Here is a 24,522-nt window from a genome sequence, read left to right on the forward strand (position 1 = left end):
GGTGGAAAGCCTTGAAAATCTGCCATTATTTTCATCCCACGTGCAGGTTAGAACTCCCCGGGCTCCGATGCTGTGAAAAATGAGCGTTTTAACGAGAAAATTGGCTTCTTTGAACCCTTCGAGACTCGGAATAAGTGCAATTAGTTCAAATGCAGCTCTTGTTGACAACTGTACACAAGTGTCCAACAGAAATCCGAGGAATTTGGAGCTGTTGAGGATCGCTAGGAAACCTGATGGATATCATCTGGAGAGAGTATCTCGGAAATTTTGGCATGAGTAATATTTCCCAATTTTTAGATTCTATATTTTTATAATGGGGCATCATAAATACTGGACATCTTCAGGAGGTCAATGACTCATTGAATTCCTGATGAAATACTCCAAAAGATTTTATGAAACTCCAACAAACTGATGGATTACCTCGATTCCGAAGACTTGAAAAAAATTCCCAGAGAATAAAATGTGTAACGTAAAAGATGTTTTCTCTCATCTTTTCAATAAAAATATTTCAGGAATTCAGGAATTTATAAATTACGTCAGGAAACTTGAGAGATTCAGAGAACTTTTGAGTAAAAAATCATGGGATTTCCTCGAATTCTGGAATTTCAGGAAATTAAAAAGAATTCTCTCAAAAATTTACAAGAATTTATAAAATTTTAATCTCTTCGTAGTTCAGATTTTGTGAATAATTACCACTATAACTGCAATCTATGAATTTATTTTTCCTCTACGCTTTATAAATATTCCATAGGTTTCAAAGCTAGCACATGAAGCTGTATAGAAAGTCCGTTTTGCCCCCTATTCCTAATGAATCCAGCAATTTCATCCGCTAAAATTCCAACATGTTCCATCAAATTCCATTGTTGCATTATAAATTTTAGACTAATCATCACACGAGGAGTTAAACACGTCGAGGTTCATATAGAACACATAGAGAATGGTCCAGTTATCACAGCATCCACCAAAGAATGGTCCTTGAAGAAACGTCTCTACTCGTAAGCGAAATAAACAAAAAACTCATTAAAGAAAAAAATGCGAACGGAACGAATTCCTTCATCTGTATTTCTCCATTCAGATACCAAGACAGTTCTGCCTACATGAATATAGGCAGAGTCCTCGCAGAGAGATGCATTGAGAGTGGAATTTTCGCTATTCACGTCAATCCCCACATGCCAAAGGGTGGAAAAATCGATTTATTATTATCAAAACTGGAAGAGGGTGGAGTTGCCCTCGTCGAGCCTCCAGTATACAAGAACCCCCACCCTTGGGATCTCGAGAGACCTGAGAAACCGTGGGATGTCATAGAGCCGTAAATGTAAATAATAAAAGTCATTGATTAATCATCAATTTCGTTTATTTCATTTGTGGAAACCACGGACTATATCCCCGTGGCTTCGGGAATTCTTCTTCTTAATTAAAATGTTAAAATTACGTTGGATTTCTTTTTGGAAGTTGTAGGTTTACAATAGGTACTTTTCAGTAGCACAATTCAAGAGTATCACATGGAATCCATTTAGAACTCTCCAGTGCGTCCCACATGTTGTAATCCTGCTCAATTATGTCCCTGTTGAGTTTGTCTATGTCCACTGGTACTGAGTGCTCTAAAAGAAATACAAAAAATTAATGATTCGAATTTATCTGTAATTAAATTCAATGGTGAACAGGATTTGTCAATTTTGTTAGAAGATCAGATTCGTGAAGACTTTTTTGGTAAAACCAAATGCAAAAATGCATTTTTTGAAACCACACGTTCTAAAATCCTCGAAATACTGAGCGAATTCTTCGCAATTAGGAGGTTGTGGACTTTAGGCGAGAAAAAATGTGAATATTTAAATTAAGGGAACATTATTGATAGTGTGAACAAATCCTGTAGTTTTACGAACTTTAAATTATAAACTTTAAACTATTGAATTACTAAATGTTTCACTATCAAGAGATGTTCATTTTTATTCAGAGTTCAAGAGGTAATAACGCTCAATATTTATCAAAATGACATCTGCGAATGAAATTGACTTTTCCTGCGAACATACCAATGAGTTCTAAATCATCCTCCTCAGGTTTTGGCTCAGAAACGTAATTACTGTAGTTATCAGAAGTGGGTTCACTCTCGTAATACCCCTGCTGCCACGCACTGTAGCTATTCCAGTAGGAAGAAGTATCGTAATAATTATAGGAATCACTGCTGACGTTTGTTGAGGAGTACTCCGAAGACATTTGAGGTGGAGTTGACCTGGGGAAACAGAAAAATCATGACGCCCTGATATTTCCTGGAAATCGAAGGAGATCGTGCATTCTTTTTTACTTACCCTGCTAATTTATTCCAAGGTCTAGGCACAGCATTGCAGATCTTGAGAGCCTTGGTGCCCAGCCCCTTGTACCCATTCATCGTCACTAAACTGCTCTTCTGCTCGTCCTCATTCGCGAATCTGACGAAGCCGTATCCCTTGCTGAACCCAGAGCTATCTAAAATGACTTTAGCTGTTCTGATTGAATTATATTTCGCTGCGAAGGCTCTGTAGAGGGAGTAATCATCAACGTCGGTAGATAAATCCCCGACCCATATGCTGAATTCTCTGTCTGCTGCTGGCTTTCCTGTGGTACTGGCATGATTCAGTCGAAATCTAACAGCCTGTGGATTAATTTAACAAGTCGATTAATTTAACAAGGGAATTTTTTATTTTAATCAAATGAATGGGTCTACTCAAACTTAGACTTTCACATTTATTCGCATTTTCATTCACGTAAAAATGAAAAATTTTACGTTTAAAAATTAATGTTTTCTTGATTCAAATGAAAACTGAGTTAAAACGAATTTATTGATGTGAACTAATCGTTCATTAGGATTGAATGAATCGTTTATTTGATTTTCAACAAGTAGAGCTCTACTTAATTAAAATTCGTCATTATTATATAAACATAAAACTGTTTAAACGGTTTAATGTTAAATTATATAAACATAATACTGTTTAAACAGAATTTTTTATTTTTTCCCCCCATTGAAGTTTTCTTCGGCCGATTGAACAAATAGCACAGATGGGCTATAAAATTTTGGATAAAATGTTTGGGAGAACAACAACAAAACTAAAAGTAAAGTACTCGAATTAAACCTCAAAATGAACTTTTGAGAGCCAAAAAATCATTCTAAAAAGCATGAAAAAAAAAGTACGCACTGGATTGGACCCTGGAATGACTTTTCCATTCAATTTGTGCATGGCATCAAGAGCCATCTCATCAGTGGGAAAGTGCACAAAACAGTAGCCTGCCGGCTCCCCCGTGTAGCGATTCCTCATGACCTTGACTGTCTGAGGCTGCTCTCCCATTTTGTGAAATGCATTCATAATAAAACTCTCCGTCATGTACGGCTCCAACTGAAAAATCAGGAGGCCAGGCAGTGACGAGGAAGCCAAATCAATTGTGATCGGTACATATAACCTACAATGTTTATCAAATTTTTTTCAAAACTTCATCACTCACCCCTCCCATCCACAGCTGACACAACACCATTGGCCCGGACATTTTCTTCGATTTTCACTTGTTCAATTAAAGTTTTGGTAATCCCGAAGACTCGAATTTCTCTTGTTTGATCGTGGACGAAGTGGTCCGACGTTTGTTTACTCTGGTGTCTCACTGCTGAACCGATAATGCAGGCACTGGAGGCGGTCGGTAGACCCGGTCGGTCGGTATCTCATTGCGTTTTGCCGGGTTCGAAAAATTAGGCGTCTCATGTGCGTTTATTACCTTTGTTTTGGGAATAATAAACCATCTACACGACGAATCCCTCGACAATCTCGGGATATTTATCTGGAAGAACGTGCAGATCGAGGATTTTAGGTTTGTGGAGGTTTTTATCACGTTCTAAATGATCTTGAAAAAATTTTTTGGTTATTTTCTTTGCTCATCCATAATACTGCGTCGATTGAAGATGAAAAACTTCTGAATGGATGAAAACTTATGAATTTTCATCATTATTTTAACGGTGCGAGAACGATTAACAAGACTAATCTCTTGACAAAGTCATTCTATTCATCCAAAGAGAGCTTTAAATTGTGTATTTTAGATTTGCTAATTTGTTGTGAACCCGTTATTTTCCCCAACATTATTTTCCCAATTTTTTATAACAACCACGTGTCTACCAAATGTTCCTCTCCAAGAAACCTTCTCCCAAGTATTTACTCCCCTTCTACTGCTTTAATACGTATTCTACATTTGTTAATTTTTTGATCAATTGTAGATGAAAATCAATCAGAATAAAAAAATAAAGATCTGAGGCGTAACCCCTGCTTTGAACCTCATAAAACGATCAACAATACAAATCTTGAGTAAAACTCAGTCTCATCTGAGCAATTGATCCCACTATCAATTTTCCTTGCTGATAATTTCCAGATGAGAAACCCCTGAATGAATGAGCCCTAGCCGAGTCCCTCCCCAGCCATGTCAAAAGTCCGAAAGCTCTCCATCCGTGGAATTAGAAATTTCTCCGACACGGAGGAGGCCACGATAAGATTCAGCTGCCCCCTGACCCTCATCACGGGCCTCAATGGAGTTGGCAAAACCACAATCATCGAGTGTCTCCGCTACATCACGACTGGCGAGTTCCCCCCAGGTTCAGACAGGGGCAGGTCCTTCATCCACGACCCCATGTTGAAGAAGCAGACGTCAGTGCAGGTGCGAGGCTGCGTGAAGGGAGAGTTCGTCGACCGCGAGGGGAAGACCATCACAGTAACGAGGACCATCGAGTGCACTAGATTCGAGAAAACAACGAAATTCAAGACCCTCGACAACGCTGTCAGCGTCTACAACCCGAAGACTGGAAAGTCGACGCAGTTAACGAATCGCTGTGCAGACATTGACGTGGAGGTGATGCACTCCCTGGGTGTGTCAAAAGCGATATTGAACCACGTGATCTTCTGTCATCAGGACGACGCCAATTGGCCTCTAGACGAGAACAAGGTGATCAAGGATCGATTCGACGCAATTCTGGAGACAACCAACTACAATAAAGCTCTGGAGAACCTTCGAAAGCTGGCAAAGTCCAAGGAGACAGCCCTGAAGATCGCTCAGGTCGAGGAAGCAAGGCTTGCCGACAGAGTTATTGAGATCAGGGCCAAAGAGGAGAAGCTCAATGAATTCAAGCAGAGGAAGAGTGACGTTGAGGAGAGGATCAGGAGGATAAACTCACGTTTGGAGCCTATAAACGAGAGACTGAGGAGGATAAGGGAGATTGAGGTTGAGTTCAACAGACTGAGAGCTGAGGACGAGAAGGATAAAGTAGCGTACAACATGGCTCGCGAGCAGTGTGAGTCGCTGCAGTTGAGGGTGAAGGAGATGTACGAGGGGAGTGATGAGGAGTTGAGGGAGGAAATCGAGTCTTACGGGAGTACTCTTCAGCAGAAGACTCGAAAGATCGCTGGGATCGAGGGGGAGATCAGGGATCTGCTGAGGAAGGAGCAGAGTCTCTCGAAGGTTCTGGGAGAGCACAGGGTGCTGATGGGGACTCTCAGGCAGCAGATGGAGGATCAGGGGAAGAGGACGAAGGAGAGGAATCAGGCCCTGAACGCAGCGCTGGCCATGTGGGGGCTGCAGGCACTTGAGGACTTCGAGTCTGATTACGAGGTTCAGAGAGGGATTGAGGCTGTTGAGTCGAAGACGAAGGAGTTTGAGAGATCCATTGCTGATAAACGAATGAAGCAGAATCAGGGGGAGAGTGAGCTCGAGAAAACTGTGGAGGCTGCACGAGACAAGAGATCGAAGATCAATTCGGAATTGGAGAGGAGTGAGAAGGATGCAGAAGAGATTAGAAAGACGATTATGAGTGCTCGATTGAAGATTGGACAGGCTGATGACTCGGGCAAACGACTCGATGCTGTTGATGCCAAACTCGTGCAGATGGACAAGGAGATTGAGGAAATTAATGAGCTGATGAGGTCTGAAGATGTCGAGGATAAAATCACGAGGGAGACGAGGAAGTTCGAGGAGATTGAGGAGAAATTCACGGAGCTGGATGAGGAGATGACACTCATTCAAAATCAAAGTGCACTGAACGTGAAGTTAGAGTCATTGAAATCAAATTCCCAGGCGAAGAGTAAAGACATTGAACAGCTGAAGTCACAGCATGAGGAGAACATTAAGAAATTATTGAAGATGAATCGAGTGCCAGAGTACAACCTCAAGGAGACCATCGAGGAGGCCCAGAGGGTTCTCTCAGAGAGGCTCGAGAGATTATCCAAGGAAATTAAAACGAAAGAGTACGAACTGATGGCTGTGGAGACAGCCCTGACTCACGCCAAGAAGGAACTGAACGTCAGAATAATGAACAACGAGTGTGAGAAGGAGAAGGTGAAGGCCCACTGCGAGGATTACACGAAGTACGAAGAAGTCTTGCTCGATCAACAGACAAAACTGAAGGAATTGCAGGACAAGAGAGGGATGATTGCTCACCAGGGGTCGGCTTACCAGGCCTACATCAGGGAGTTCAGCAGGAACTCGTGTTGTGCCCTGTGTGAAAGGGGCTTTGACTCGCAGTCAGAGGCCCAGAAGCTCCTGAATAAACTGAAAAAGGGAATTGCAGACCACCCAGACCTGCTGAGGAGATGCGAAAGAGAGCTGAACGTTGAGCAGGGGAAATACAACACTCTCCTCTCGATAAAATCGGCAGTAGAGGCAATCACAAAATTCGAAGCAGTTGACAAAGAAGAGATGACGAAAAAAATCAAGCTGAAGGAGCAAGAGGCCTCAGAGCTGAAGCAGAAAATAACAGAACTGAAGGAATCGAAGCTGGAGCCCGAGAGGAGAATTGAAATGGTGAAATCGATGATTCCAGATCTGACGATTTGGGATCGTTACTCCCAGGATCTCCTGCAGATCGACATCGCCATGGACGAACTCCAGGAGGAGATGTCCTCCCGAGGTCGCACGAGTAACAAAACGATGGGGGAGATCCAGACGGAGAGGGAGTCCTTGAAAAAATCCCTGAAAGAAACTCGCGATAAGATCGATGAACTGCGATCGACCCTCGACATCAGGAAGGAGCAGCTTCGCAGAGCAACAGAGAGGAGAACCAAGTGCCTGGAGGAACAACTCCGAATCCACAACGAAGCCCAGCAGCTGCGAAAGCTGAAGGACGACCTGAAGGAGATGATAACGAGAGAAAGCGCCCTGAGGTCGTCACTTCAGGGCCTTCGCCAGCAGCTGATGGCAGCTGACGAGGAGCGTGGCGAAGTAGTCAGAGAGCTGGACGAATTGAAATTCAAAAATCAGGAGGAGCAGGAGATCGACAGGAAGCTGATGAAGGATTACGAGAAGCAATGGGACACTCTCAACGCCCTCCAGGGGGAGATCGCCCGGTTCGCCTCTCGAAACGTGAAGAAACAGCTGGAGAACCTTGAGCTGGAGGTGAAGCTTCACCAGAAGAACAGCGAGGAGAAGCAGCGAGAGAGGTCTGACAAGGAGAGAGAGTTGATTCAGATCAAAGAGGACATCTCGTGCCACGAGACGAAGAAGAGGAATCTCACTGATAATGTGGAGCTGCGCAAGTACCAGAAGACTCTCAGGCAGCTTGAGCAATCTCGTAAGCAACGAAGTGGCAAAATTAATCTCCTTAATTACGACGAGGTGGTGAAGGAACATGAGGAGTTGGTGAAGGAGATCCAGGAGGCTGAGGGGGAGATCAACAAAGCCTCTGGCATCAGGGGAGAGATCACCAAGAGTATTGATCAGTTGACTGAGGATCTTAACACCAAAGAGTGCAAGACAGCACGCACAGCCCATCGAGCCAAATGCATCGAAGTCTTTGTCACCAGACAGGCGATCGACGATGTCATGGCGTTTGCCAAGGTCCTGGATGTGGCGACAGCAGAGTTTCACGAGGAGAGGCTCGACAAGATAAATTCGGCCATGAAGAAACTCTGGAAGCTCATCTACTCGGGGAACGACACGAAGTCCATTCAGATCAGGGCTGAGGCCACTTCCACGTGTGGAGTGACTGAGAAGAGGCAATTTAATTACAAACTCGTGCAGATCAAGCATGGAATCGAGATGGAGATGAGGGGGCGCTGCAGCGCTGGCCAGAGGGTGCTTGCGTCCATCATTCTGCGATTGGCCCTGGCTGAAACCCTCTCGCAACAGTGTGGAGTCCTCGCTCTCGACGAACCAACGACCAATTTGGATGCTGTCAATTCGGCAAAACTCGCTGATGCACTTTACAGATATGTCACCTACAGGGCCAAGTATGAGAAGAACTTCCAGCTGATTGTCATCACTCATGATGAAAATTTCATCAGGAATCTGAGCGAATTGGGCTCGCAGAATTTCGCTCAGGAGCTGTACAGGATGGACAATGGGCTGACTAGTGTGAGGAAGTCTAAGTTGAACAACGGGGACGATGTTGAGGACGCGCAGAGGCAGAATGAGCCTCAGAATGAACCTGAGACGCAGCAGTCGATGTCTAGGAAGAGGGCTCTCGCTGGCGACGGACCCCCGGGGAAACGGAATAGACCGTACAACTTTGAACTCGATTTCTGAAGCGGGGGCGATGGTCCCTGTTCACATTCCTGTTTTTTTTCGTATGAAGACTCGAGTGGATTATCTTGCGAACGTGATCTTGATGGTTTTTTTTATTTTGATAGTCTGAAATGATCTCCGATTACTATTCGGTTTTACATAGCCCTGGATTCTCCAAAAATTATGATTGTACAATTTAAAAAACGGTGAAAAAAGCTGAACATTTTCAAAGAACGTGGAATTGGAATTGGAATGAAATTGCAAATTCATAATTTGATGTAGCTAATGGCGATCGTTAGTTACCATTATAAATTATCCATTCACTATTTCCTCTCAATCGAACTCATTTCTTAATCTTTATTAAAAACGTTCTTTGAAAATGTTCTTTTTTTTCTACTTTTTTTAATTGTACAATCATCATTTTCAGGGACTCCTGCGTGATGTAAAATCCAATGAAAATTGTGATATGTTTTACATTATGAAGACGGAATAACAATCGAGATAACGTTCGACAGATGATCCACCCGGGCCTGAAATTTATGTTTTTGCGGAGAGAACGAGCGGGAGATAATTCTTTGAGAAGAAACTGTGGATTTTCGTTACTTATTTGTCTGGAGAATTGAAGAATTTTCTCTTTCGGTTCTGTGTCGTTTTATTGTCATTTTTCTTCTCATGTGGAGTAAATAAATGAATATTTGTAATGATATTTTGGCTTTGTCCTCAGTATTTACATTATTCCTCCATTTGTGGTCATTAATTTTGAATTTAAACGCTCTGTCGGCAACGGAGTACTTCCGCTGCGTATCCTCCTAACCTCTGAAAAACCACTTGTGTCGCGAACGTATCAAGCGACTAATCAGCAAGCCACTGGCGATTTGTAACGGGCATTTTCAACTGTGGTGTTGCTTGAAAAATGCATTCCTCGATTTTTCCGTAATTTCGGTCAATAAAAAGAGTACAAAAACCGCTCAATGAGCCCACAAGTGTTCAGTTAAGTGTAAAAGTGAAGTGTCGACCCCAAAATCCCCCCCGAATAGTGAATAAATCAGGCGAATGAAGCCGCGTTTGCTCTTCTCAGCTCCTTGACACTCGTAAATTTCAACAACTACTGTTGTATCAATCAATTAGAGCGAAAATATCAGTGAGATAAGCGCGGAAATGTTGGGTAGTCATCCTTAGAGGAATCCTGGAAGCCTTCACACCATAATCAACGAGTTGGTGAGTAATCGCACATAATAATAATAAACCCTGGCATATCTGGAAACAGAAAAAACATGATGTCATGGTCCTTCGAATTTTGATTGTAACTCCATAACGATTATTTAGCTTCTCTGAGACTCTTGACCGTCGGATTGTCATGTGTAAACAGAGGGCTTTGAGCAAATACATTTGGTCAGGTTAAGTCATCGGTGTAAACAATCAAACAAATCCCCAAATATTATTGATTTTTCGTAATGCCGTTTTTATTGAGAAGTGAAATCGATCGTTTGTTATTTACATTCATCAAAATCAGTGATAAAACACGAGAATTTAATCAGAATATCAATTACTGCAATATTATTGGTACACAATTGGAGAAGAATGCACTAAATAAGCGTTTTTATTCATGAAATAACAAAGAATTTATAAATCGATTAATTTACTTTCCAAATTGTTAATTGAATAAATATTTTTGCAGAGGAGAAATGTTTGACAACCGATAGCGAATATTTCGTGGAATAATGTCAAACAGAAGAGACAGACCAGCCGCTGGCTTCGTAAGTACAGCAATTCATTCAAAAGAAAATTCAATTTTGGGGATTTTTGAGGGTTTAGGGGTCAGAAAAGCACTCGAAAAAGTCTTTGAGTGCACACAAGTTTCCTCGTGACTTGAAAATGTTGCAAGACCTCTAGATTCCTCTCAATTGAATGCTCAGCTGGCGAATCGTTCGCTAGTTGCTGAAGCTTCGTCGAAAAATGTTGATTAATTTAACGAACAATTTCTATATCGAATTAGCGAGCGTTTTGTGTAGCCCCGAGTGAGATACTCGGCTCAGTTACTCACTGTCGGTGTAACGGTACGTTAAAGACGCCTCTGGGCAACAGAGTAAGCGTACACTGTACTGAGATATTGGCGTGTAACAATCTTCGTCCTGGAAGTGCGGTCTTTACCTTCTTCATGTACCCGTGACCCTCTTTATACGAAAAATCATCAACACGCTTGCAATCATCATCTCTTCGCCCCAATTCCCCCCACAACGAAGACGTTATTTCTTTACAGTGAAACCGGGTATGCCGAGGAATGCGAAACTCATACTCGCTATCGTCCAATTAAACAGCATTCTTTCGTGTTTTTTTTTTTTTTGTAAATTCTCTCGTTTCCTAAACTGCTTTATTTTTCAACTCCTCTAATTCTGCTGGCGCCTGCATTCTATGAGGTTTGAGGAGAAGTAATGCGAAACTTTTGCGTGGAAATGCAGAGAAAATGATAGAATGTGGGCGATAAGATAATACTGGTGGCACTGCTCGTGGGAAAACATTGGAATATTTACAAAATTAGTGGTTGGGCTTGGTTCTTACGGTATTGGGGGAAATTTTAATTTTAGAGACAGTTTAGAAGTCATTTTCAGGGATATGGAGGAAATTTAAAGAAATTCATTTTTAGGGATATTATGGAAATTTAAAGGGATTCCAGGTTTTTGAGAAAAGCGAGACGAGAATTGGTCAATTTCACTAAATGTTTGATTAATCGACAATTCAAGACGATTTTTTATTCTTTTCCGTGAAATAATTGAACTGAAATTTATACTTTTCATTAATTTTTTCCATTGACTTTTCCATCAAATCATGAATTTTCAATGCCGAAATTTCTGAAAGTTTCAGTGAAACCATCACTGAATAAAATTTTCAAGAAAAGTACCACAATTTTCGTGCAAAAATAATTAAAAACACCAATCGAAATAATTATTTGACGAATTTTTTTCCTGATTTCTATTCATTTCCGTGAAATAATTGAACTAAAATTTACAGATTTCATCAATTTTTTCCATTGACTTGTCGATCAAATCGTGAATTTTGAATGCCAAAATTTCTGAAAGTTTCAGTGAAACCGTCACTCAACGAAATTTCCAAGAACAGCGCCAATCGAAACAATGATTTGACGATGAAATTATCCCAATACATTAGTAAAGCCGACTTGAACCCCATTCCGTCCTTGGAAATTGAGCCAAAACTAAAGTCTCGCTCCACGAAAAATTTGCGTGATAAGGCGCTCCCAGATAAGATAATCCCCCAATTTATTAAAGATTAAAATCCCTCATAAGTGCGAGATACTCGTCTTTGAATACCTCCATCCAACATTTATAATCGACCGATTGAACTCGATAGATACGCCTGGAGCCACCTGTTCGAGCTGCACCAAACGCAGCCACTTGCTATACTACCCGCCTACCCCACCTCCCCAACAACGTGAGCCTGCAGCATGTGATGAATACGTGCAGACCAGTTTTAGAATTTTTTTCCTTCACAACTGAGTGCATGAAAACATTAAAGACATTGAAACACGAGTTGACCATCATTCGAGTTAGTGTTAACGTCGTAATCGTTTTTCCGGTTGAAAAATAGGGCATTCTAACATGTCAATTCAGAGGCGAAAGAGTTGGTACAAAACTGCGGAAAAAGTGAGTGATAATTAATTGTTTTTCACTGGGAAAAATCGGCAATGCAATGCAATGGCTCGTAAAAATAAGCGCCCTTGGGTTTGGATTTTTCAAACGTGCGATCATTTATTTGTGAAAATAAAACATTTGGCATTGGTGTCAGCCTGACGTCATCACCAGTATCGTCCTCGCACTAACATTAATGGTTTTTTTGTGGAATAAGAGAACGAGTCACTTGGAAAAAGACTTCTTTTCTGTTTTCGCAAACTGGTATTTAGAGTTTATTATTAAAGGTCGGAGATATGACGGCACATTTTGAATAGGAAGAATGCTCAACAATGCGGTGTTATTGGTAAACAATGTTTGAGCATTATTTCGCACCCGGAAGTACAACGTGATGACAGAATTCATTCATTTCTTGGGTTGGGTAATGAATTATTTGGAAATTCCTCGGTCTGGTGATTATTTGAAGACGATTAAGCTGTAGGTTCAGAGATTTTTAAATTATATTCTGTGAGAACATTTAAAAATTCGTTTTATTTTTATATTTCCGGCTTATTAAGAAATAGTGGGAATCGCTCGGAGTTTTGGAAATCTATTACGATTTTATAAAATGGTTTTTTGGGTGGAACTGATTGTTTATAAATTTTTATAATTTCAGTTATCAATCTATTTCCCCAAATTATGCTATAGGATTTTTTTTTCAAATTTTAAATGTTCTTATTAAAGATTTAACATGGAAATAGCTGGAAATGTTGAAAGACTTGACTATTATCGCATCTCTTTCCTAGTTTTCCTCAAAAACAAACTTTCTACTTCTTCGGGTTAATAAAATATCTCCCAGCGACTGAAAACACAGATTTAAATTCAGAATTTCAAATTGGAAAAACATAAAATCCTTCAAAAACAGTTTGAATGAAAGCCCTGATGTTTATCTAAAACATTTCAAAATACTCCATCGAAGAAAACAGTCAAATCACTTGAATCTCCTCAAATAATTGCCGTGACCAATGACAATCGAATAAAACTCGGGAATACGTTTTATCCATTATAGGTATCAGCTATCTGGATCAAGTGTAAATTGACACCCAAGTTGATTGATTCTCTATCACACTCAGCCCATAAATGTGTTATTGCACACACGAGTGGTGGATCAAAGTGGTGGGAATGATCCAATGGAAAAAAACGCGAGTAAAAAAAAATAAAATGAAAAAAAAGGAATAAAGAGGAATTAAGTTCGATTTGTGGGGAAAGTACCAAATTTTTGAGATAAAGAAAGACAAGAATTTCCAAATTTCGCTTAATTTTTAATGAATTAAAAATTCAAGAAAGTATTTTCCCAATTTCTATTCATTTTCGTAGAATATTTGAACTGAAATTCATCATTTCCAGTGAAACTATGAATCATAAATAATAATAATAATTATTATTATTACTATTCTCATGGGTTAATTAATTAATAATTAATAAATCCCATCAAATTCTGAATTATCATACAAAAAATTTCTTGAAATTTTAGTGGAACTGTCGCTTGACAGAAATTTTGAAGAAATATACCAAAACTTTCCTTCAAAAATTGATAGAAAAATTATTTGGAGATGAAATAGTTCGCAACATTCGATTTAGGAAAAAAAAATCATGAAAATGTCAGTGGTATTATACCCACGAGTGGTGGATTAAAAAGACTGAAATGATTCAATGAAAACAAACACGAGAGCAAACAAAATTGAAATGATAGTAAAAAATGGGAATAACGAAGAGAAACGAGAGCATGGCAATTTTTTCTGTCGTGCACCGGAGGCGTGTCGACGTCGGAGTGACGCCAGCTCCCAGGATTACCTCATCGACCTTTATGCCACGACGTGACTCCTCTCATAGCTCACTCGCAAAATCCCCCAGCATCCTTTCATTATCATCTTTCACTTTTCATTGTTCCATTGAACAACTAGTCCATACCCATTTTCAATAATCAACCACCGTTCCCAACTCTCTAACCACAATCTATTAGTCATCATTATCACTTTCTCCGAATGATCAGTAGCACGAGCAATACTGAAACAATTGACGTAACTCGATTATACCAATTTAATATTCAAACAAATTCATTAATGACATCACGAATAGCCAGGATTGAATAACCGATTGAATTATTTGTTTTCCTCGTCCTGGAATGCCTGACCCGGTAATCTCACGGGTTAATACGTGAAATTCCAGTCTCAAAACTCGTTCCCTTGATAAAAGCCTACCCAGATGAAAAGCTGTTTCTCGTGGCACCGAAAAAAAAACATCAACAACCGAGGGAAAAAATTTCAATTCCTTATTTTAATTTTCTCAATGACCGTTATGTTAATCTTCAGTTACACCCGTTAATATTCCATCCCGTAAGGAGTACCAGGGCCCATTCTCGTGGTTAAAATCCCTCATAAACATCGGAACAACGTATTAACATTCTCTCGTACGTTGACACCGCGCTCAGAAAAATGACACGTTAATTGAAACTTCTGTTCATTTGGATGGGTAAACTTTTTTATTTATCTCAAGGGAAATGTGTTAATTATGGGAAATTAGTAATTCATTCGTCCCAAACAAATCCTTTGTTTGATTCGAATGGAGAATTATTATTTTATTTTTTAATAATATTTGGAGCGAAGAGATACTTGTTTATTTTTCAAATTTATTTCAATGAAGATATTTCAACTACATTAAATAAATCATTCTCTTCTCCATCCAAACAATAATTTACTTTTAAAAAATTATGAATTTCACGTCAATAAAATAAAAAATAAAAACGAAGTATGAATAAAAGTTTCATTACGCGTTATTTTAATAAACGGATTTGCTTGATATAAAATTAATAATTTCTCTGGGTAATTTAATCCATTTGTAGGTCTTGTTTCCTGTATTCGAAATTGCTCAGATCATTGATTATCTCTGATTTTTTGAATAACATTTGAGTCGAAGAGGCACTTATTTATTTTTTAAATTTATTTCAATGAAAATATCTCAACTATATAAAATAAATAATTCATTCTCTTGTCTATCTAAACAATAATTCAATTTTTAATTACTAAAATCTTCACTTCGATCGAAGAAATATTTTCACATATTTCTTAAAAACTATCAATTTCATGTGAACAAAATAAAAAATAAAAATGCAATTTAAAGGTTATTTAAATGAACGGATTTACTTGATTCAAATTAATAATTTCTCTGGGTGTGCGCTATCTCCCCCCATTGTTCGATCCTCGCCATTTAATCCACTCGCAGGTCTCGCCTCCTCCATTCGTAATTCCTCAGATCATTCATTATCTCTGATTTTAATTTTACTTTGTATTGGAACACCTACGCCCCGGTGATTCTGAAGTTACGAAGAGCGGGGGGGGAAGAAAGCGAGTTGGCAAGAGGCCGTGGAGTCTGGTTGGAGGTACTGAACCAGTCTCGATCGGTCCACTCTTCTATGCGGAACTGACCTCGCTATCATCCAGGAATCTCTCCCGTTCTCTTCCGTTTACTCCGGCATTGCTTCACACAAAACTCTCACAGTTTCCACATTTTTCGATAGACCCTGAGTTTCTAATATTTTCACCAATAAACTGATGATCTCCTCAGTACGGATTTCACGATTTTTCACGGATTGAGTTCAATGATTTTTCGTTAACGTGCCAAGTGATTTTTCATCGTGATAATGTCATGCATGTGTTGGTTTATTGTCAACTGATAGCATCGTGTGATTTTTGTTGGTGTGTTTTTGTGCTCAAAGTGTCATTGTTATTAATAACTCGGTGGATTGTAACGGATATAGGGTACAGGGGAATTAGTAATGTGTGGTAATGATGGATGATGATGTTGCGCAAAGTATATCGTGACAGGTCTATCAATCTGGCAGGATAAGTTGGTTTGATTGTAGCTAACGTGTGCTGTGTGATGCTTCTTCCAATTCGTTCAGTCACTCAATCTATTTGGAATAAAAATGATTACGGAATGGGTGAGCTCAACAATTTATTTACGATTAAGTTTAATTTTATTTTTGATTATTAATTACATTGGGGGTGAAGTCCCAATGATTATTTGATTTATCTAATAAATTCATTTGCCATTTTTCTATTCATTTCAACGAAAATACTTTATTTATGTGAAGTAAATAATTGATTAATGGAAAATCAATTCTTTAATGGAATCAAATAAAATATTTGGATCAAGCAGGGCAACTTTTGAGAGAATGCATGAGCTCAACTACTCATTTACGATCAGGCTTATTTTTAGTCTTAATGATCATTGACATTGAGGATAAAGTAGTCCTGACGATCATTTAATTCGTCCAGACAGTTTCGCTGAATGAAGCTAAATCTTGACATCATGTGTTTATTTCTGGAGCTTTGTCACTGAATGAAACTGTTTAACTTTATCAATTGCGGTTTAACAATATTTTACGAGCACGTTGGGATGAAGAGAAAAGGCACAAGGACGTCTGAATCACACGGCATTTCTCTCAATGCCAGGATATGTTAATTATTGAACATTATTTTATAGTGAAAAATTTTTCATCGATCATGCTGTTACACAGACTTGTAAGGAGGCATAAACTTGATAAATAGAGTACATTAGCACTCTGGCCCCATTGTGTTCCCGATAAGTCTAGTGCCGGTCCTGTATGCCACATGAATCACTAATCAATAATTATGAAAATGCTCACTTGTTGTTGCGGCAGAACTATAGCTCGACGTTTTTTTTTTCTACAATTCACCGCGACATTCCGATCTCTCGGGGCCTAGAGTCAACACGTTATTTTCCGCGATGTATTTGAAATTTAAAAAATGCTAATGTCGAGTTTATTCATTCATTGATTCTTCGTCGCGAGTTGAGTCTCATTCGAGGCGATTTGTCACGTGAGAATAGTGAAAATTGTTGAAAATTGTGCTGTTAAATGCCCTTTTTTGAATAATGAGGTGTACACCTAATATATCGGCGTGGAATTTCTTCGGGGTGTGTTATTTATTGACGCAAAAAATGAGAAATCATTGTGCAGATCACTTGTCTGACAAAAGAAGTGCAAGGGTGAAAGTCATTGTATTCTAAACGTTCTGAGAATTTTACCATTGCTCAATCAAGTTTCTGAGTGATCTTTTCTATAGAAAAAAGTTGTTTGCACAATCGATAGTTGCATGACAATGCAAAAATGAAACGTAATGAATTCAGTGAATTAGCATGGGCTTGGAATAATTGTTGTGCGTTTTATTGCAGCTGGATACATGGTTCGGAAGGCCCAAGAAATCCGGTCGTGGGGGTGGGGTCAGAAGTGGCACTGGCTTCAACACAATCCCCCGGCCAAATTCCGGTGATGATTTTGATGAGATTGAACAGCAACGGGCCATTATCGAGAGAATGGATGAGGAAACGGTCAATGAGAAGTTTGAGGAGATGCTGGTAATTTATATTTATTTGTGATGACCCCGAGGGGCACTGTTTAATTGATTAATTGGAATTCGAGGGGAATTAGGATCAATTGGGAATTATTCATTGATTTATCGGGGAGGGAAGTACGTTACATTGGATTGCAACAGTGAAGTGGTGATGAAAGCTGCTCTCGTGCGGAGAAATTTATGAGGCACATAATGGCAATTAAATTACAATGAATTCATTACAGAATCAGCTATTAATTCGAGTGAAAATTATTCCATTATCGTAGCATTTGTTAATTTAAAAATTCAAATTTATGATTGTCTTGTGCATTTTCATCTCTCAATGATGATTTGTAAGCAATTAATTATTGCATTCATGGTAAAAAATATTATAAAGGAGGTAATGAAGTGTTTGGATTTTTTTTTCAAAGTTGGAAATAACTTTTATTCTTAATTATTCGCTATTTTCAGGCGAATATGAATTTAAAGGAGGAGAAAAAGGAGCCGTTGAGACAGCAGCCAGACGCTAAGAAAAAGGAAATGCTAGTTTTACACTACAAAGGCAGTATTCAAGAGAATCGCTCAAAATTCGACAGACCAGCCGATTACATTCAGTACTTGGCACAGCCTGATTTGAGTGTCAACAAAATATACAATTGCATCGAGTCACTGAGAATTGCCCTCACTAATAATCCACTAAGCTGGGTCCAGGAATTCGGTACAAAAGGATTGAAGCAAGTGTTGGCAACTCTCAACGAGTGTTACAGAAAGTAAGTGTCCATTATCTTTTATGAACAAAAATTTTTGCATAAATTACGGCTGTTTGTTTTATATAATACTGCCGATGTCTTTCTAATTCCCAGCCACTGGGTTTAATGGTACTTTTTTTCTATTTAATGCGTACGTAAGTGCTTCTGTTCATCACGATAGGTAAATAATTATTTCATTATGATGTATTTTTCGATGAATCTCGGGATGTGACTAAGTTATTCAATTTTACGGGCATTTGTCATCATTTTCACGAGAGTATTGATGATCTCATCTAATGAATGGGAAGTTCATGACATTATCATGTTGAAATGTTTAATAACGAAGAATATTCTATTGCATTTCAAGTCGAAGGCTTGCTCATATATTCATTTTATTTCACATTAATTTTATTTCTAAGTGAATAAAGTTTTTTTTTTCATTAAGAAAGCAATTGTTTATTTTTAGAAAATTAATATTTCTCTGGATGCACGACAGTAAAAAAAATCAAATTCAAACAAAAAGTCTATTTTAATGAAGAATAAATTTTTTCAATAGTTATTCTCATAAAACTAATGCAAACGTTCTCAGCACCGCACAATAAATTCCATAAAAACATCAAATGAATAAATTCTGACGCAGTTGTATTGATTTCCAGTGACAATCGTTACGAACGAATACAGTACGAATGCATAAGATGTCTAAAGGCGATAATGAACAATACAGGAGGAATGAAGGAGATGCTGGACCACCACGAGGCATTGACAATTGTAGCCCGTTCCCTCGAGCCCAGTAAGCCCTCAGTGATGTACGAAGCTGTAAAAGTACTGGGTGCAGTATGTCTAATAGACAGTGACAGTCACAAAAAGGTACTCGATGCAATAACAATGAACGGAGAATTCAAGGGACGCGAGAGATTTCTCCCAATAGTTCAGGGCCTGATGAACAAGCAGAATGAGAATTTGCGAGTTGTCTGCCTGCAACTGATAAACTCCATAATATCATCAGCCGACGATTTGGACTTTCGATTGCACCTTCGAAACGAAGTCATGAGAATTGGTCTGGCGGATATACTGGAGGCACTGGAGAGAGACGAGTCTGAAGACCTGACAACACATTTAAAAATCTTCAATGATTACAAAGAGGGTGACTACGAGGAATTTGTCCAGAGGTTTGATCACGTGCGTTTGGAACTTGACGATGTGAACGATTGCTTCGAAGTGGTGAAGAACATGGTGATGGACACAATGGCGGAGCCCTACTTTCTCTCCATTCTCCAGCACTTGCTTTTCATCAGGGACGATGCCCTGGTGAGGCCAGCATACTACAAACTAATCGAAGAGTGTGTATCACAAATAGTGCTGCATCGTTCTGGCTGTGATCCAGATTTTTCAGCAACAAAACGCTTTCAAATTGACGTACAACCCCTAATCGATACCCTAGTTGAGAAATCGAGAGCCGACGAGGAGAGGAGACTAGTCGAAATGTCCCAGAAGCTTGAGGAGGCGATATCGAGTAAGCAGGAGGCTGAGGCCAAGCTTCAGCATGCTGAGAATAAAATCCGAGAGTTGGAGTCTGGTGGTGCTAGGGTGGCACCCAAATTGGGAGGGCCACCGCCACCACCGATGCCAGGTATGGGTGGTCCACCACCTCCACCGATGCCAGGAATGGGTGGTCCACCCCCTCCACCTATGCCAGGAATGGGTGGACCACCACCTCCACCGATGCCAGGTATGGGGGGCCCTCCACCTCCACCTATGCCAGGCATGGGGGGCCCTCCACCCCCTCCAATACCTGGAATGGGCCCTCCCCCACCGCCTGGTGGTATGCGATCACCTCTTGCTGGGGCTGTTCAAGTGCTGCCACACGGTCTTAAGCCGAAAAAGAAGTGGGAAGTCGATGGGCCTCTCAAGAGGGCCAATTGGAAGGCCATTCTACCTCAAAAATTGAGTGAAAAATCCTTCTGGGTCAAGGTTCAAGAGGATAAACTAGCTAGTCCAGATATTTTGAATGGTTTGGCACAGAAATTCTCGTCAAAGCCAGCCAACAGGAAGATCGATGATGTTGTGGACAAATCAGCGACGAATAAAAAAGTCAAGGATCTCAAGGTACTGGATGGCAAGGCTGCACAGAATATACTTATTCTTCTGGGGGGTACACTGAAGCACATGTCTTACGAGGAAGTTAAGAGCTGTCTGTTGAGATGTGAGGGTCCAGTGATCTCTGATAATGTTCTCCAGGGTCTCATTCAGTATTTACCACCACCTGATCAGCTTACTAAGCTCCAGGCCTTCAAGGATCAGTACGATGATCTCACTGAGGCTGAACAATTTTGTGTGACTGTTGCATCAATCAAGAGGCTCATGCCAAGGTTAAGATCGTTGAGTTTCAAGCTGAGGTATGAGGAAGTTGTTCAGGATATTAAGCCAGACATTGTTGCTGGCACAGCTGCCTGTGAAGAAGTCAAGAGTAGTAAAAAATTTGCGAGAATTCTCGAGCTCATTTTATTACTCGGTAATTACATGAATTCAGGGTCGAAGAATGGACAGGCGTTTGGCTTTGAAATTAGCTTTCTCACTAAGTTAACTAGTACTAAAGATGTCGAGAATAAACAGACGTTGATGCATTATCTGGTGGACACTATTGAGAGGAAGTTCCCGGAGTGCTTGAGCTTTGGGGAGGAGTTGTTGCATGTCGACAGGGCCAGCAGGGTCTCGATGGAGAATATTCAACGCACGTTGAGACAGATGGAATCGAATATCAAGAATTTAGAACAGGATCTGGCTAATTCGAAAATACCACAGAGTGAGCAGGACTGTTTTATTGAGACTATGGCGCCTTTTGCCAAGAAGGCTAGGGAGTCGTTCGAAGTTATGCAGAGTATGTACAAAAATATGGAGACACTTTACACGGATATCTCGGACTTTTTCGCTTTTGATAAACAGAAATACACGATTGAGGAGTTCTTTGGGGATATCAAGAAGTTTAAGGATGATTTCGTGGTAAAGTATTGATTAATTATCTGTGATATTTATTTTTTAAGGTTTTGAATAATTTCGTGATAGACTTTTCATTTTACATTTATTTTTAACGCAAAAAAATTTTCTGTAGCTCTCATTTTATTTTACTGTATTAAATTTTTAATTGAGAAAAACGAATCGTTTCAGTTTTCTGAGAAACAAATTGAAACGAAATGAGACTCACTTGGAAAAAAAATCATAAAATGATGGGGAAGATCTAGTTTGTTCCTCAATTAGTGAATTAATTTTTACGAAATTCGTAATTTCTAAAATTGATGAATAAACGATACGTGATGATTAATTTTTCAACTCCCTCGGATATTTGTAGCAAAAAAAAAATCATAAAATAATCAGTCTGATCTAGTTTTACCCTTAATCACTGAATTAGTTCAACTGAAATTAAGAACTAATTGGGATTTCAACAATAACCCAAAATCTATATTTCCAGCAATCCCAAAAAGAAATAATAAAGCTGCGTGAGGGTGAGGAGAAACAAAGAAGAGCGCGTGAGGCACGTGAGAAGGCTGAGCTCGAGCGTGCAGCACGTGCTGCACGTAAACGTGCCCTAGTAGATATGAATGCCCACGAGACCCAAGAGGGGGTAATGGACAGTCTGATGGAGGCCCTGCAAACGGGCTCGGCATTCAGTCGTCCTGATCAACGTAGAAAGCGCCAAACTCGAGCCGCTGGTGGTAAGTGCAAGCTCATGAGGACTAAAGATGCTACTAAAATACTAAAATGGAATGCAAATGATCAGCCAAAGCTCTTCGACGGTGCCCTGGCTAATTCAGCACAGTTAATTGCCTCAGAATCAGAACTGGGGAATTTAGTGTCACCAGTGGGTCCTCTACCCTCTCTATCCACAGCCCTAAACTCCTGTCACACACCCCAGGACAATCAGTCCGAGCTAAAAGGCAGCCTCTTGGCCGCTGCCAAGAATGCCCCGAGACATGACAATTTCATAACTAGAGTCTCGTCATTCCAAAGAATTCGACGTAAAGCTAAAAACAGTCCCACATACCTCCCAATTGACAATTCCCTCAAGTCTCCGATGTTCGGTAAGACTCCTCACCGTGCAATTCCCATAAAAGTCCAGAAAAATCTTCGTAAAATCAAAAGAACCGACAGCTGTGACTCCACTGCTGACGTAAAACTCACAGTCTCACCTAAACGCAGAAATTCCACTGCCTCATTGAAAGAAAAAATGTCGAAAATGTTCCACTTAACGATCCCTTATGACTCTGTAATTGCGGAGCTCAAAAGAAAGTCCAGTGAGAGACTGTGCACACCTAATAACACTCCCTGCCAGACACCTGTTATTGTTGTCAGTAAACCGTCGTTGTACAAGGAGACTCTCCTGGTTGAGGCGAGAAAGGTGACGCCAGTTAAACAACGGAGAATCATCGTTGGTAAACGTGGGAAGAGGAATAGTATGGTGAGGAGGGCTGTTGTCAAGAGGAAGAAGCAGGTGAGGAGGCGGCGAAGTCTGGGGGATTATTTGGGGAGTCCACCGAGCATGAACTCGTCGATGCCAGATCTCATTGTTCCCTCGACACCCAGAAATATTGCTGAGGTTGAGGGCTCCTCCAAGGGGCATTCGTTGTCCTCGGAGGACGTGAGGCCCAGGAACCAGGGGAGGAGCTGTGGACTACTCCCCAGGACCAAGAACTTTGATGACATCAGCAAGGCTCATGACGAGAATCAGAACAGCATCGTTGTCAGGGACAGCATTGATTCGGTTTTTACTTCGGCTGAGGGAACGCCCAGGAGACTCGATGTTACTAATGAGGTGGAGGGGCGCAGTCCTGGGGGAATCAGTGGAATAACTCAACTGTCTCACGTCAACAGCCCCTACTTCTCAGCGAAATCCACCAGCAGCATCACTGGCTATCCTGTTACACCAATCAATGTTAACTTGAAGAGGAGTGTTACCTCACCGAAAATCGAGACTGTTTATAAATCCAGTGTTTTGCCGATTGATGAGAAGAAAAAGTGGAGATTCTGGCGCACGCCTGGGACTGAGGACACTGTGGTCACCTTGAAATATAATAAGTTGAGAGTGAGTGATGGGGATATTGTTAGTAAGGTGAAGGGCTTTGTCAATAGGTTCAAGAGCCCATCGACTGATGATTGATGATTTTTGTTGTTTTTTATACTGATGATTGATTTTTTGTGAATAACTGGTACTTTACGGGTGATTTTATGAAATAACTGTGGAGCTTTGTAGAAGTGCAAAACATTAATTTAGGATTTTTTAAAATGATTTTTAAAAATGATATTTTGTATTCAACGATTTTTGTATATTAAATTTTTATTAAATGCATGGTGATTTACAAAGAATGCGTGAGTTAGTTTTGATTCCGCTGTGATTGGGCGCGTTTTTGGGGGCTCGAGAGATAAGGAAGAATCGAAATGATAATTGTAGTGGCTTTATTTGGGGAGTTATTGAGTATGGGGTGAGGGATTAGGCTTAATCCCTTATTTCTCGATCGGTAGTACAGCAATGCGAGGAATAACTTTTCCTGTTTGTTTACATTCGGAGGGCCGAGGTATCGTAATGATAATGGCTACAGGTGTCACGAGTGCTGGATTCGAAGAGTTTTGGGCTGATATCCATTAGTTTAAGTGAATCAGAAGGAATTCATCGATTTTTTTGGCGATAGAGAAGCGATTGATTAATTAATTTGTTTTGTTTTTAGCGGAGAGACGTGCACAACTCAATCGGAGTAGATCTCGGACTGGTCTCGTTGGTACAGGACTCCTCGGGAGAGAATTATCCACGTAAGATAATTACCATAGGGGTGGGTGAGGGAATAGGGACATTCCTAATCATCAATATCCACTGATCAAATTCTCTGTTACAAAATTATTTTTCACTTTTTGAAAAAAAAAACAGGGAATTTTTAACAACGTTTTGGTATTGATATTTATATTTTGTTATTGATGAATGAATTAATTTTTAGGTCCACATGATAGTAAAAATCATTAACAATTGTGAAAATTCAGGCAATTGGTTTGAATTTGATTTTGTTGAATACAAAATTTCATAAACGATTTAATCTTAATTAAATTTAAATTCACAGCATTTAAAATAAAAATACATCTATTACTCAATTTTCAAAAATTCTAGCATTTTGGTACGATTTGGATAAGTCGAGTCATATTTCAGTCTTATTGATGATAAAAATGTCCCATTTTACCCTCCTCCCCCCCCCCCCC

At 39.9% G+C, this 24,522-nt stretch overlaps 4 protein-coding genes across 9 annotated transcripts in view; 3 read left to right on the forward strand and 1 right to left on the reverse strand.

Annotated features, from left to right (window-relative positions):
• Positions 1 to 16: 16 nt before the first annotated feature.
• On the forward strand, positions 17 to 1,347 carry LOC107044697 (39S ribosomal protein L18, mitochondrial). Its single transcript, XM_015266668.2, has 3 exons — positions 17 to 276; positions 882 to 995; positions 1,076 to 1,347. The coding sequence occupies exons 1-3, from the start codon at positions 80 to 82 to the stop codon at positions 1,311 to 1,313; spliced, it is 549 nt and encodes a 182-aa protein (XP_015122154.1). The 5' UTR covers positions 17 to 79; the 3' UTR covers positions 1,314 to 1,347.
• LOC107044696 (tRNA selenocysteine 1-associated protein 1) lies at positions 1,337 to 3,632 on the reverse strand. Its single transcript, XM_015266667.2, has 5 exons — positions 3,475 to 3,632; positions 3,171 to 3,368; positions 2,307 to 2,629; positions 2,031 to 2,230; positions 1,337 to 1,601 (listed from the first exon to the last, which is right to left on the reverse strand). Exons 1-5 carry the CDS (start codon positions 3,514 to 3,516, stop codon positions 1,477 to 1,479), a joined length of 888 nt encoding a protein of 295 aa, XP_015122153.1. The 5' UTR covers positions 3,517 to 3,632; the 3' UTR covers positions 1,337 to 1,476.
• LOC107044694 (DNA repair protein RAD50) lies at positions 3,516 to 8,722 on the forward strand. The gene is made up of 2 exons (XM_015266665.2): positions 3,516 to 3,831; positions 4,384 to 8,722. The coding sequence occupies exon 2, from the start codon at positions 4,432 to 4,434 to the stop codon at positions 8,518 to 8,520; it is 4,089 nt and encodes a 1,362-aa protein (XP_015122151.1). The 5' UTR covers positions 3,516 to 3,831; positions 4,384 to 4,431; the 3' UTR covers positions 8,521 to 8,722.
• Positions 8,723 to 9,328: 606 nt separating this feature from the next.
• Positions 9,329 to 24,522, forward strand: part of LOC107044698 (protein diaphanous) — a 16,520-nt gene continuing 1,326 nt past the window's right edge. Inside the window, exons 1-7 of one of the 6 annotated variants that reach the window (XM_029126568.1) lie at positions 9,329 to 9,717; positions 10,178 to 10,256; positions 17,379 to 17,561; positions 18,008 to 18,306; positions 18,942 to 21,285; positions 21,752 to 21,995; positions 24,003 to 24,084. In XM_029126568.1, coding sequence (XP_028982401.1) covers positions 10,221 to 10,256; positions 17,379 to 17,561; positions 18,008 to 18,306; positions 18,942 to 21,285; positions 21,752 to 21,995; positions 24,003 to 24,084 — 3,188 coding nt within the window. In that variant the 5' untranslated portion in view covers positions 9,329 to 9,717; positions 10,178 to 10,220. The other 5 variants (XM_015266672.1, XM_015266674.1, XM_015266670.2 and 2 more) reach the window with 5 other exon arrangements.

Source organism: Diachasma alloeum, unplaced genomic scaffold, assembly GCF_001412515.2.
Source record: "Diachasma alloeum isolate Michigan unplaced genomic scaffold, Dall2.0 Dall_scaffold_00782, whole genome shotgun sequence".
Taxonomy (NCBI): domain Eukaryota; kingdom Metazoa; phylum Arthropoda; class Insecta; order Hymenoptera; family Braconidae; genus Diachasma; species Diachasma alloeum.